Consider the following 14510-nt stretch of genomic DNA (forward strand, 5'->3'; position numbering starts at 1 on the left):
TCACATATTTTCTGCAGGGTTCCTGCTGTTAAGGACATCTGTGAAGCCAGAATACCGAGAATGTCACATTGATCCTTTTACTCCATCTTCTTTTCCAAAAGACAAAATTCCTTTGCTGAACCATAGTCAGCATCAGAAGTAGAGTTTAAAACAGACTCCAGCTGAAGTCATCCTTGTCCCTCAGCAGCATCGTTCTCTGCCATTCATCTTGTACGGTTTGGAATATGTTTGAAGTTTCAACTCCAAAAGTAAAGAAAGTGTCTAACCTGCTTTGTTTTGGGATGGGAGAATTAACAGAGTTGAAAGGACAGCCCCTCTTCCTACCCATTCCAATCACCTAGGGCCATGTGTGATGTGACTGGTGGAAAAAGTCAAGTAAGTTTTTTTAATTATTTAGTAAATTTAAAATTATGATTTTAGTTACAATGATAAAATAATAAAACAGCAGTAGATATTATAATATTTAAAATATTTAAAAGACACAATTGCTTCAGCACAAGATAGCAAAATAAATACAAAGGTAATCAATAAGTAGCAAATAAGAAGTGAGAATGAGAGCAGTAAAATTTAGATTTTAAAACTGCTAGCTGATGAAGATGCTAGCAAACCAACAAGCAGGGTGATTCCTCTTATTCTCTTTTTTTCTTTAAAAAGAAGAATTTCACTTTCATTTGACTTTGATTTCTCTTTGTAGTCATGTTACATCCCAAAGAGTGCCCTAGCAAGAGGGATAAGGATTTGGGGAGACATTGTCTGACACTGAGCAAAATGAAATTCTGTAGAACTTCCCTTCTTGGCCCTCCTCTTTTTGAATTTCTATTACAATCAAAACTGAATTGATTCAAAACAGACTCCAGATGCCTAAAAAGACAGGGGAGGGGGCAGGGGGAGATTGTTAGATTTCAGGGAGAAATTGGGTAAAGACGAGTTTAAATAATTTTTCTTGACAGTACTATTAGAGACCATATGAGATTGTATATGAGGGAGTAAGGCACGGGTACCTGTTAAGATTTATCATAAAAAACATTCAAATATACAAGCTATTTTCTGAGTGCAGGCATAACACTTAATGTGTCATCATGAACAGGACAGGTTACTATCTTAAAAGTCTGTTATAGTTAGGCAATGACCACTCAATATTTTCCTTAGAAGAGAGAAGAGAGGATTTCATGGGATACACAGATAATTAGAATTGCAAACAATGCATTTCCTCTTCTTTAAACACTTGGCTTCTCTCCCATTCAAGATTATTTTGTTAATATGAAGACATAACCTTTCCAGGAGAAAAATCCCAGAAATATATTTCCGTTCTAGAATGCTAATAAACATAGATCTAAAAATATATTAACCACAGCAGCACAGTGATATAACCACACCGGGATAGAACAACAGAATTAAGTTCTCAGAGTGATATATATGGAAAACTAAGCCTATGAGCTATTTATGGAACTGCTGAATGAAATGTATTGAGATACTAGATTGTTCGGCTTTCTGTTATACCAACTGAATCTTTTGAATGAATGTAATACCAAGGTAGCAAATTTATTAAAAGTTAATCATTTTGGTTTTGAGATCAGAGAATGCAAAGCAGAATATTTCAGGAGTGACAAATAGTATAGATCAAACAAACAAGGGGCACATTCCTAATTTTTGGTTGACTTACTGGATTTTTAAAATTAAATGTTGCTTCTCAAACCTAAAAAAGTCTATTTGAATAGGAACTATTTTGTTTACTCCACTATCATTTTATAGATTATTCTTTTAGTGTTAGTCTGGAGAGGGTAGGGTTTGGGAAGGGGAGAGACATCAGCAGGGTATAATGCTATAAAGTCCACATTCCAAAGCAGTCATTTACTCCAGAGGAACTAACCCCTGTCATCTGGAGATCTGTTGTAATTCCAAGAGACCTCCAACCGCCACCTGGAGGCTAGCAAGCCTAAGTATACTGCATGCCCCTACCAATGTCATTGGTGTTTTTATACCATCAAAATGTTATTCTCTAGAATTACCAACTTCCAGGTGAGACCTGGAGATCTCCTGGAATTACAATATATCTCCCAACTATAGAGATTTGTTCCCCTTCTTTGGAGGATGGACTGCAGGCATTATACTCCACTGAGGTCCCTCCAATCCCCAAACTCTACTATCCTCAAGCTCCACCACCAAATCTCCACGAGTTTCCCAGCTCAGAGTTGGCAACCCTATTACTCCCACCATGACGACACACACCTCAAACAAAGCACTAATCCTATTAAGTCATAATTAGGCAGAACAAGTTGGAAACCTGCAAGGACTAGGCCATTAATTTATTTATTTTATTTATATTTCAATTTATATACCGCCCATCCCAGGGGCTCTAGGCGGTGAACAGTTTAAAAACGATAAAAACAAAAAACAATAATACTAAAATCAATATACAAAACAATAATGAAATAAATTAACCAAGTGCAATGGTGGGGAGAACCCTCCCCCACCCCAAAGGTGGGAGGCCGACATGGCACCGCCCCCTTCAACCACCAAACGCCTGGCGGAACAGCTCTGTCTTACAGGCCCGGCGGAACGATAATATGTCCCGCTGGGCCCGGGTCTCCATTGACAGAGCCTTCCACCAGGCTGGGGCCAGGACTGAAAAGGCCCTGGCCCTGGTTGAAGCGAGGCGGGCTTCCTTAGGGCCGGGGACCACCAGTAAACATTTATCTGCTGATCGAAGCAGTCTCCGGGGAACGTACAGGGAGAGGTGGTCCCGAAGATATGCCGGTCCCAACCCACTCAGGGCTTTAAAGGTAAGAACCAACACCTTGAACCTGATTCGGAATTCAACCGGAAGCCAGTGCAGCTGGAGCAGGACAGGTGTAATATGTGACTGGTAAGATATACAAGTCAGGACCCGCGCTGCCGCATTCTGGACCAATTGTAGTTGCCTGATCTGACAAAGATGGAAAAATGTAGACTTGGCAACCACCGTGACCTGGGCCTCCATCAATAGGGAGGCATCCAGGAGCACGCCCAGACTCTGCCACCCAGGGCAGGGAGCTGGATCCCAACATCTGGCAGCCCCCGTCCCAGCTGCAGGACCTCCGTCTTCACTGGGTTCAATTTCAGCCTGCTCTGTTTCAACCATGCCGTCACAGCCTCCAGAGCTCTGGCCAGATTGTCTGGGGCCGTGTCTAGCCGGCCGTCCATCAACAGAAAAAGCTGGGTGTCATTCGCGTATTGATGACAGCCCAGCCCAGTCCAGCCCTTGATGAAGCTGGAAATCCATCCTTAACAATACCGCTTCTGCTCATTGATCATTTAACAGAGCAAAGTTATAGTTCATAATTAAGAAAGGCATGTACCAGTATCACATAAATACACAGATGGAAGAAATTAGGATTTGTCTCATCGAAGAAAATCTGACCTGGACATATCTTTGCTTGATGTGGATCTGTAGATCTGACTTGGAGATATCTTTACCCAGGACAATCTGAAACACAGTAACCTAGTGATACAATAACCACAGAAACAGATTTTTGGTACAAAGTACAAGCTTTCATTGGTTTAATATTTGCTCTGTAGCTAGATGGATAGGGTTTCCAAAATCATTACTGTTTTAACTGGTTCAGCTGCGAATCAGCAGTCTGCTGGTTCAAATTCAGCTACTGCCAAGAGCTCAGTAGGTGGCCTGGGATAAGCCACTCTTCTCAGCTCCAGCTTGCCAGCTGTATTGTGGGGATAATAATAACACTGCCTTTGTTCACTGCTCTTGTTGGGGCACTAATCTGTCTGGAAGAGTGGTATATAAGCTCAGTTGTTATAAACAACCCCCCAGATTGGTATAGTCCCAAATTTAGTAGATCCTTTGGTCAGCACATGTAGACATAAAGCTAGTTTCTAAACAAGTACGAAGTACTGTGGAAAAATTTACTTATGGTTATATTAGCTAATTGGTTCAAAATAATGGTGTGGACAATCAAATTTCTATATGAACATGTTGAATGTTTCAGAAACATTCCCAGCTCATGTAATCATATTTAATTAATATTTCACACTAAAATAAGTGCAGAGTTGAAGCTTTGATTGTTATAAGTAAATGTGCCATTGTAACAGCCAAGGACGCAAGTGCCAAAGCTGTAAAATATGCAAAAGGGACCCATATTTAGATGCTCATTAAATGATTTTAATTTAGGAAGATGTGATAAAGTATATTTTTCATGTACTGGAACCATTTTATATCCACTAGGATGATACCCGAACTTTAACTTGACTTCAGAAAGTTTTGAAAAGTATTGGCCTACGTTTTCCACCCTGATAGTTCAGTCATTTCAGAAATATGCTCAGTCTTACTCAAAAGCCACACCTTCTCCTCATTGAGCTATGATGCCTTAGATGATGATCTCCTTGATGAACTGAGAATGCAGCAATTTGGCTGATCCAAAGATGAAACAGATTCAACAGCTGCCAAATCACTGGGCTCATTCCCACGGAGATCTATATAAACATCATTCTCAACCAAGCTAATAAGGTTCAATATGCACACAGGAAGGTAATCTTCATACACAGAATACTTCCATCAGCTCAACAGGAAACTTCAGCAAAAATGACATAGCTTCACATTTATATGAAAATCTCCTACAGGAAAATACAAGGTACACGTTAAAACCAGCAGCTCTGTCATGTCCAGATGTTCAGACCCTAGGACTGCTAAGTCACTGAAGCAGACAGGAAGACCAGAAACTGATAGGCAAGCAGTCAGGTAGTCTTACAGTTCAGGTGGCTGTCCTCAGTAATGAGGTGCTTGACTTACCTGGAAACTTTCTCTGAGTCTAGGGTTGCCAGTCCTTCACTGGGGGCAGGGGATTCCCCACTCCCACCTTCCACCCCCACTCCCGCTTAGTGGCTAGTGGGGGGAATGCACCTCCTAGGGCACTCCTAGGCAGTGTGGCATGCTCCTGTGCTCCACAGCAGCCGGATTTGGGTTGATTTGAGACCAATTTGGGCCGAATTGGGCCACTGTGGAGCACAGGAATGCTCCCACGCTCTGCAGCGGCCCAATCGGGCCTGAATTGGCCCGAATCTGGCCCAATTCAGCCCCCATGGAGTGCGGGAGCACTCCCAGGGAGGCACATAACCTGTGTAATGACATCACTTCTGAGAAGTGATGCCATTGCATGGGTCCAGGAGTGCATGCACGTGCGCAAGGGGAAAGCTAAAAGGTAGGTGCTGGGCCTTGGTCCTGCCATCCAGGAGGTCAGGGAACCTGGCAACTCCATCTGAGTCAGTGGCTGGTGATTAGCTTTCAGAGAATCACCTAATTCCTAGATGATTCTGGGCTATGATGCTAATGTCCTATCTCAGAGTTTCTGCATTTCCTGCACCCAATCAAAAGCCTGGTAGCATGATAAGCAACAAAGCAGGCCCATTCATCTAGGTCATAACTTGTCCCCAAAGGCATCAGACACAGATGTGCTTCAGAAAAGCAAAATATACCAGCATCTATGGTTGTGGGTTTTCCGGGCTGTATTGCCGTGGTCTTGGCATTGTAGTTCTGTAGACTGTGACACAGAGATCTCTGTCTTTTGGTGCTACACCTCTGAAGATGCCAGCCACAGCTGCTGGCGAAACATCAGGAACTATAATGCCAAGACCACGGCAATACAGCCCGGAAAACCCACAACAACCATCGTTCTCCGGCCGTGAAAGCCTTCGACAATATACCAGCATCTGCTCTATCACTAATGATCCTGCCTTGCTACCACATACTATTTTTATATTCCTTGCAGGGGAGAAAAGGTGCATACATTTTAAGCCGACCGTAAAATGGTTGAAAATGTTATGCCTTGAGTCTTTATAATGGCTGATTGCAAATATGTAAATAACAGGTCACTAACTCAGTCTACTGTCATTGATAGAAATGATTCTTAGGCCCAAATCCAGCACACAACAAACACTACTCAAGCCTTGTCATTTCAGGGGCTTCAGCATGCCTTATTCTTTGCTGAATTCTTTGTGGCCTAAGTATTCAATAGCACTAAATACTGTGAACCAAGGTCACAGTCAACAACGATACCATTAATGAGTCACTCAAGGGCAGCCCCGCAATTAAAAAAAGCTGAAGCTTGATTGGAGACGCTTGAATAGTTGGGAGGGCAGTGAACAAAACTGTAAAACAGCATTTATAGTTTCTGACATTATAATGGAACAAAGGGCCAACTTAAATCAACACCAGGGAAGAGAATACAATAACAGTTTGCCCTTTTTCTTTTTCTATTACTGTGAATGCTGCAATAAAAAGTGGAAGTCTTGCCAGGAGCCAGAGAAACAGTTCCTTGTTGCAATGTTACAGGTTTAAATACAGATTATAGGAATAACATCTCTGCAGTTTGCCTGTAGTCTAGCTTACAGAAACAGCTGTTTTAGAGGGAAAAAATAAAAGGTTTCTTTCTGAATAACTTTTTAAAAATGAGTACAGTATACCTGGAGTAAATACTGACTGAAATAAGTTTAGAAGAAAATAGAATAAATACTTTTGATATGTTCATATCTGCCACAGGCTACTAGCAGAAAACTGTATACTTTCCCCAAATGTAGGCCAGCACCAGCTATGTGACAAATGTTATTATTTTATAATTAGGATGGCATCTTTAAAAGTAATACAGCTGGCATTCCATTTTAAGAAAGAGCTCACCCTGCACAAATACCCTGGTATGCAAGCATCTTCAGATTTGGAACAAAGCTTATATAATGTGGCATTTTCCAAAGTGAGACCTTTTTTTGAGCCCAAAATGGGACACAAGAACCTTGGTGGGCTGGGGATACAATGGCTGAGGGCAACTTGAGAACAACCACAGCTGCTGCCTGCAAAGACACAAACCAGCTTGGACAGACTTCCGTGAACATGGAATGCAAACCCAAGCACATGCAGGCTGGGCTAGTAATGTGCATTGTGGAATAGGTTGTTGTGGATTTTCCAGGCTGTATCGCCGTGGTCTTGGCATTGTAGTTCCTGATGTTTCGCCAGCAGCTGTGGCTGGTGAAACGTCAGAAACTACAATGCCAAGACCACGGCAATACAGCCCGGAAAATTCACAACAACCGTTGTTCTCCAGCCGTGAAAGCCTTCGACAATATATCACTGTGGGATAGTTTGAGTTTCTGCCTTTTGAATGGAGGACCTAGAGGTAAAGCACAAGATGGAACTGAATCACTGAAAGGCAAAAAAAGTTTTGAGCACAAGAAATTATCAGCCTCTACTACTTCCTTTTCAAACACAAACATGTTTAACTGGAGATGCCATGGGCTGGGCCTTCTACCCGTGAAGCTTGTGATCAAACATCGACCCATGGCACCTGCACTATACAGCATATTATTTTCTTTCATAATTGAGTTAATACAGAACATTTAAGTTGCAATCCTAAAATCAGTTTCCTGGGAGAAAGCACCACTGAATAAAATGGGACTTGCTTCTGAGTAAACCTACTAAGGATTTCTGCCTTTGAAAGCGGTCCTACCTCCTTAGAAAAAGTGTCCAGTGCAGCCAATGTTGACATAGGAAGAAGCGGGACACCCATTAAAATTATTCTTATACTACCCTACTGACCGCTGCTTGAAAGAACTGGTAGCTCTGATTATTCCTCTCATCTAATCAAGTTCTTGTAATATAAGTTATGAAGAGCTGGCTTAGCACGAGTATTTTCTGCTGCAGTGCTTGTAAGGATTGCCTCAGAGATGATAAAACATCAACACAAAATCCCTGGAAATTTGGGGAATTGTTCTTCATCTGACTTTTATCCCTGAAACCTTACATTAGACTGAACACAGTTCAGGGATTCAAATTTTCTGCATTTCTTTTTTAGTGGCTTGTCAAGTATATGTGTTAGAAAAGCTCCATGTACCAGTGACCCAAAATAGTTCAGATCTATTGGGAGCTAAATGCTTCAAAGGGCCTGCCTATACTCAGCATCAATAAATTATCTGTCACGGGCTGGGCCGGCCCAAGCAGGGTGGTGCAGGTCCAAACCTTGATACCAAGTCCAGAGGGAGTTTCAGGAGCCAAAAGCCAAGTCAGAGCAGTGGTCAGAGCACAAGCTAATGCCAGAGTTGAGTCCAGAGTCCAAGAGCAAGGTCAGGCACAGTCCCAGGTCAGTTACCGGTAGTGTCAGGTCCAACAGTAAGCACGGGCAAGGTTCACAGAGCACGGAGTGGTTGCAGGCAGTAGAGACATTGCTTCCACGCCTGGCTGTTGCTCCTGACTGGCTTTTATAGCCAGGCATGGTTTTCAGCCAGCTGCTGGGGCTCCATCCTGAAGCTACTCATCATCACTCTCCAGCAGCTGGCATTGGCTCAGGAGACGAGCACTGCGCCGTCTCTCCTGCAGCTCCAGTCTCTGGCACTGTCTGCGCCGTTCTCTGGGTGTGGGTGAACCTGGGGGGATGGAAGCCTCTGGCTGGGCTTCCCCTGTGGTGCTAGCAGTCCCTGACTGAGCTTCCCCTGTGGAAGTCCCTGGCTGCACTTCCCCTGTGGTGCTGGGGCTGGAGAGTACTGATGGCTCTGCTTCAGCTGCTGGCTGTAGGCTCCGATTAGCCAACAGCTGTGGCTCCTGATTACCAGCCTCTGCTGAGTCAGGGCTGGCTGCATGGAGCTCCTCTTCTCCTGAGGAGTCCTGGCTGGCTACACGAAGCCCCTCTCCTCCTGAGGAGGAGTCCTCGCTCTCACTGAGCCCAGGCTGGGCCATGACATTATCATTCTGTACACCAAAAGCAAGGCTTATATCTTTTTTTCCCGCCACAAATACTATGTACATCACTCAATATGTGCCCAGGGAATGTGGCACTAACTTCTCCAGTAGAAATTCCAGATGGCACAGTAACTTCTGCTCAGGCAAAGCTGGAAATGGCAGGGGACATTCCTCATACCCGAGATTGCCATCTGGCAGTCTGTGAGCCAAAACCTACCTGTAAAGTAATTTTATCTAAACCCCAGCAGTGGTTCTACCAAATTTCAGTCAAGATAAGATGAAATTCTGCCCACAGTTACACTTTTAAGAAAGCCGAAGTTGTTACAAAAAATTTATTATACAATTTAATGTTACTTGTAAGAGTTCGAAGCTAATATTTATTTTATTGCCCCTTCTTCCAATCAGCTTAAGGCAGCATACAGTTCTTCTTCCTTCTTTTAACTCACAAGAATACTGTGAGATAAGTGAGGCTGAGGGAGCAACTGGCCTAAAGTCACCCAGCAAGTTTCCATGGCAGAGTGGGGGTTTCATCCAATGTCTCCCTAGTCCTAGGCCAGTGTTCTAACTGCTGTACAATACTGCCCCAATTAGGACCCAGCCTTACTAACAGCATATTGGCAATGTCAATTTAACCATACAGTCTAACCATGCATGGAGAGTTTGGTTCAGTGGCACACACTTCTGGCTCTTGGAACACTCTGTAGAATATAGCTCAGTACCTAGGAATGCAGAGGATGGTCACCTCTGCACTAAGGGGTATGAATTAGCCACTTACTACACATGGCTTATCTCCCTGAAACTTCTCTGTCGTTTTTTTTTACAAGAAGTGACTTGAATGTTAGAAAAATCACATGTGGGGAGGGCTGCACAGAGGTAAGTATTCTGCATTCTATGTTTCTTACCTGTGTACCCTTCCTTTTTGCAATTAAAATCAGACTCTTATCTCCCATTTCTCTATAATTGAGCAATTCCATGTACACAGCTGTCTCTGGTCCATCTAGTTTGGCCCACAGTATGCAAGGAGAATGGAAGGAGACAGTTGTTATATCCCACAAAAGCAGAGTGATACTCCCTACAATACCTTCCAAGTTACAACTACCACTGAGCCAGATTGTCCTGATGGCATGTTTGTGTGTATGTACATATGTATGCATTGATAGCATTGAATAAAATTGCTAGAAAAGATGAAGAAGGATACATAACCATGTTTTGTGGGACTTGGGGCCTTAGAAGAAATAAATGCTTTATCTTGAGGATCTTCAGCAAGGGCCCACATGCTTGAGAATATCGAAGACTAAATACAGCCTGCGAAAACCCCTTTAGTAGGGATGGTGCCTTCATTTAGGTCAAAATGAAGTTTTCAGAAACTGAATAATATCAAATTGGCAATCAGACCCTTCATAAACCACTTAGTAGTAGACATGGGCACGAACAGGAAAAAAAACCTGAACACCCTGTTCGTTGTTCGGTGTCATCCATGAACAACGAACATGAACTGTTCCTGGACATGTTCGTTGTTCGTGGGGGCCAGAACCACCCCCACCCCAACCACCCCTACTTAGCCCCCCTCCCATCAAACCCACTTACCTGGCCCTTTAAAGATCCCTTTAAACTATCAGCGGGCAGGTGGGGGGATTCCCCCCTGCCGCCTGCCAGCTGATAGTTTAAAGGGCCCTGTCCTGGCAAAAATAGCAGTGTCTGCTGGCAGCTAGTTTGAGGGGTTACAAAAGTGACCTTCCCAATGTCCAATACCCATCAAATTTGCAGGGGACATAGTCCTCACTGTCCTCTGAAGACCCCCCAAGTTTCAGAGAGACTGCACCCCAGGAAGGGCATGATCCACAGGTCTCCCCGTTGGCTGTCATTTTCTCTTCACAGGGGCAAAAAAGGGACTCTCTTCTGGAAGTACTTTGAAGGGTTAAAGCCAGAAGGCAAGCCAGAAGGAGTTCAGACAGAGTTCAGTCCCTCCCTGCCTCCGGTTGCCAAGGGGATTGATTTCAGCAGGTGCCAGACTGTCTGGCTTGCCGAAGGGCTGCCGAAGGCAATGAACGAGGCTTGCAATGACCACTTGTTCGTTTAGGATGGGGCCTCACGAACAGCTTGTTCGAGAACAGCAGATTGGGCTGTTCGTTGTTTTTTTTCTGTTCGTAATGGTGTTCATGCCCATGTCTACTTAGTAGTCAACATGTGATTTTGTAGCATAACTGACAGATTTGCTCATGCATAACACTAGCACCAATTTATTGTCTCCTTGACTAACCTTGATATAACTTCCTACCCTTTCCCCTGCAAACTGGCTTCAGGCAGAAGCAAGAAATTAGGTAGCCCTTGTGTGTTTGCCAAGCATTCAAAAATATGGCCTCCTGCTTGCAATGTTATCACCTCAGCTAATATCATGATGCATAATATGTAGATTGGCTCCAACATTCTCATATTATTATGTTCCAAACAGATATTACTCCTTCATCTCATCTTTTCAGAAAACATATTTTGAAAAAAATATAATCATCAAACTTTGTTTGCTGCCTATTCCATAGGTACCTTTTAGTACCAGATATATAGAAACAGATCATGAGGCACTCTTAAGGGAACCAAGAATGCTTCTGTCTATTTCTGCAGGAATCACATAGCAACTCTAATGAGAACTGCAAAGATACATCTCAACACCAGTTCTCAGTATGAATCACTGTTAATATTACAAAGAAATCTATGAAATTAATTCCATAATTGTGCTTTCTAATACATATTAGGCACTTCTGAAATAATTCTACAAAAACCCCTTAGAGAATAACAAAAGCTCCAAAACTTTGCTTTAATGCTATAAAGCGTGATAGAAAATTTCTTATAAATTCTTCCGTTCCCATGACCTACTTACTGCATCTGTTAAGTAACATTATAGAATCATTCAAGTCCAGTAGCACCTTAAAGACCAACTAGATTTCCAGGGTATGTGTTTTTGAGAGTCAAAGCTCCCTCTTCAGACTTTCAAAAGCTTATACCTTGGAAATCTAGTTAGTCTTTAAGGTGCTACTGGACCCAGATCTAGCTCTTCTACTGCACACCAATACAGCTACTCACATGAAACTATTATAGAATCATAACTCCAGTGTGTGTTTATTATATTAAAATATTCTGTGCAAGTTCAAAAGTAGACCATCTCTGTTTACAAAAGTACTTGCAAAGCAATAAATTTGCATAAACTTATTCTCAACATGGTCAAATCTGTGGATATTTAAATCCAGAGACTGGACTCATGAACGGACAAGACAGATCTATCTACAAACCTGAAAAGTGCTCCAGGTTTGCAGAAAAATCTGAAATATATTTCCAAAACTACATGGGGGGAGGGGGTGAAACCCCCCAAATAATAGAAGCAGCACCTGTAGGTTTAAGAAATAAATGCCCTCAGTGGCCATTGCTAGGCAACCACGCAGTATTTCTACCATTCAAGACTTGATTTCTGTCAGGTAAAGGCAAGAGGAGGGAGCAGGACCCTTTCCAGGGCTGTTCTGGCCTTTGAGGGAGGGATGATCAAGGCCAGATCTGGCAGCATCCACCTAGTGACTTGCTACCACCTAATTTGCTTGACTCATCCAAGCCAGGCTGCTTGCTACTGTTCAACAGTAGCCACCCTATGAAAGTCAATGTGGTGCAGTGGTTAGACTTTCAGTCTAGGATCTGGTAGACCCAGGTCCAAATAACCACTCTGCCATGGAAGCTCATTGGGAGACCTTGGGCCAGTTACACATTCTCAGCCTAATTTATCACACTGGTTTGTTGTGAGAACAAAATGGTGGAGAGGAGAATGACGTAAGCTGTTTTGGGTCCTCATTGTGGAGAAAGGTGGAGTATAAATGAAATAATAAATATAGCGAAAGATGCTGGGCAGAAGAAAGGTAGGTTGGTGGGTGCGAAGCACATAAGGAGACAGAAAATAGTAGCACTTTGGGGGGCTTTCAGGGAAGGGAAAGAAAGGTGGAGGAGGGAAAAATACCATGCCCCACGCAAGTCCTTGCTGGCTCCTCAGTTGCCCAATTATATAGTAACCAGTGTCAAGTATAAATATTTATTAGGCTAAATTGGTTTCTCTTGATGTTTTCCACCTACCATATGAATTCACTTAAGAAATTAGTAGTAGACATTCACAATAGGGAAAATGGAAATTGCTGATCCGAATATGCTGGGGTTAATACTTAGACCATATTAAAATATAGATGCAGAAACCTATGAAGACATTTATTTATAAAACAAGAAAACACAGTGGATCATCTAGCCCAACTTAAAGCAGCATTTCAGAAATTCCCTGTGCAGTTTGTTCAATTTGCTCAGTTGGTCTTAGAGATTTAACTGCTCTTTGATGTGTAATAGTTGTAAGGCCAATGACACACCACTGGTATTTTTACTTTTTGTGTTTAATCTTTTTATGAAATAATAACACAATTGCAGATGTTTTCATTCATATTGGCTATGTTCTATAGCTACATGTTTGTAACGATTACAAGTTCACAACCTCCAACATATACATGTATGCCTGTTCTATTAAATACATTAAATTCAACTATAATAATATGGAACAGAAAACTTTAAAAATCACTGAAATTCCAAATCCATGGAGATCAATGGAGAGTTTTCCAATTCAGTTACACAGTCAAAGATTTTCACTAACTAAATCCACTTAAACTCCCTTTGCAACAGATCTACTCAAAGTATAGCATCCAAATAACATTAATTACTGATACTTTTGCTGCACTATAACATTAAAATTATAATGATAGGAAATACATTTGTAGATTCAACATACAATCCAGTCAGAACAATTCCTATAGATGAACAGGAGTGTGAAATAGCTTTAATATTGCACAAATTCCACTCATTTCAAATGGGAAAGGTAAGTGCTTTTTCCAAAAGGGGCAAAGAAATATAAAGTTATCATAGATTTGTACCCTTTGTCCTGAGGCATACAGAAGTCTGCATTCTGCAATAACACCTGTTTTCCCTCTAGAAAGTACAAAGGAAAAGGACTCACTTCAAATGCAGGGTCTTTCCTGAGAACTAGAATTATCCACATAAATTATTTTATATTAATAATATCACATATTTTAATTCATATAATTTTCATATCTTTGGTCAGTTTTAAACTAAAGAGAGTTAGAGTCATAGAGCGGTAAGTGCAAAAGTGCAAAAGATGTGTGCATACAAGGGAAAATCAGTAACCTTATTTTCACATTCTAATTTTGCACTCAAGGTTAAAAAAACAGATTGACATAATTTTATACCAAAAACAGTAGAAAGGTAACTTTAATCTTAAATTTCACATAGCTATTATTTCTGTTTTTCCATTATCTACAGCAGTGGAATAAACTAGATAACATAGGTTTAAACAGCACACTTAAAGGACTAATAACCAAATATATATAACAATGTTGAGCTGTAGCACTATGACAGACATTTCATTGGCAAGGAAGGAAATCAACAACAACAAAGCTCTGTCCAAGTATCTGAAAATGTTTCCTACCTTTCTATATACCAACATGTTTGGGGATTCATCGGCCACCCCATTGCTGCTCTGTCCATAATTATTTCCTTGTGCCATGTCTCAATAGTTTGATCTGTCTGCAAATCTTTTGCAGAGCAATTTTCCCCTGTAGAAAAAAAAGGGACCTTGGTTAAAACATTTTAAAGATCTTCTTCCCCCAAGGATAATTAAAGGATCTGACTTTTTCTCTGGACTCTTTAGGACAGCCAGTTTCACTAGTTCCTGTGAAACATACATACTCACACCCAATGTAGTGCA

The 14510-nt window shown here is 41.8% G+C and overlaps 1 protein-coding gene across 1 annotated transcript in view; it reads right to left on the reverse strand.

Annotated features, from left to right (window-relative positions):
- RGS7 (regulator of G protein signaling 7) overlaps nucleotides 1–14309 on the reverse strand; it is a 359013-nt gene extending 344704 nt beyond the window's left edge. The window contains exon 1 of the mRNA XM_054992858.1: nucleotides 14232–14309. Coding sequence (XP_054848833.1) covers nucleotides 14232–14309 — 78 coding nt within the window. The remainder of the gene's footprint in view (nucleotides 1–14231) is intronic.
- Nucleotides 14310–14510: the final 201 nt, after the last annotated feature.

Source organism: Eublepharis macularius, chromosome 1 (genome assembly GCF_028583425.1).
Source record: "Eublepharis macularius isolate TG4126 chromosome 1, MPM_Emac_v1.0, whole genome shotgun sequence".
Lineage (NCBI taxonomy): Eukaryota > Metazoa > Chordata > Lepidosauria > Squamata > Eublepharidae > Eublepharis > Eublepharis macularius.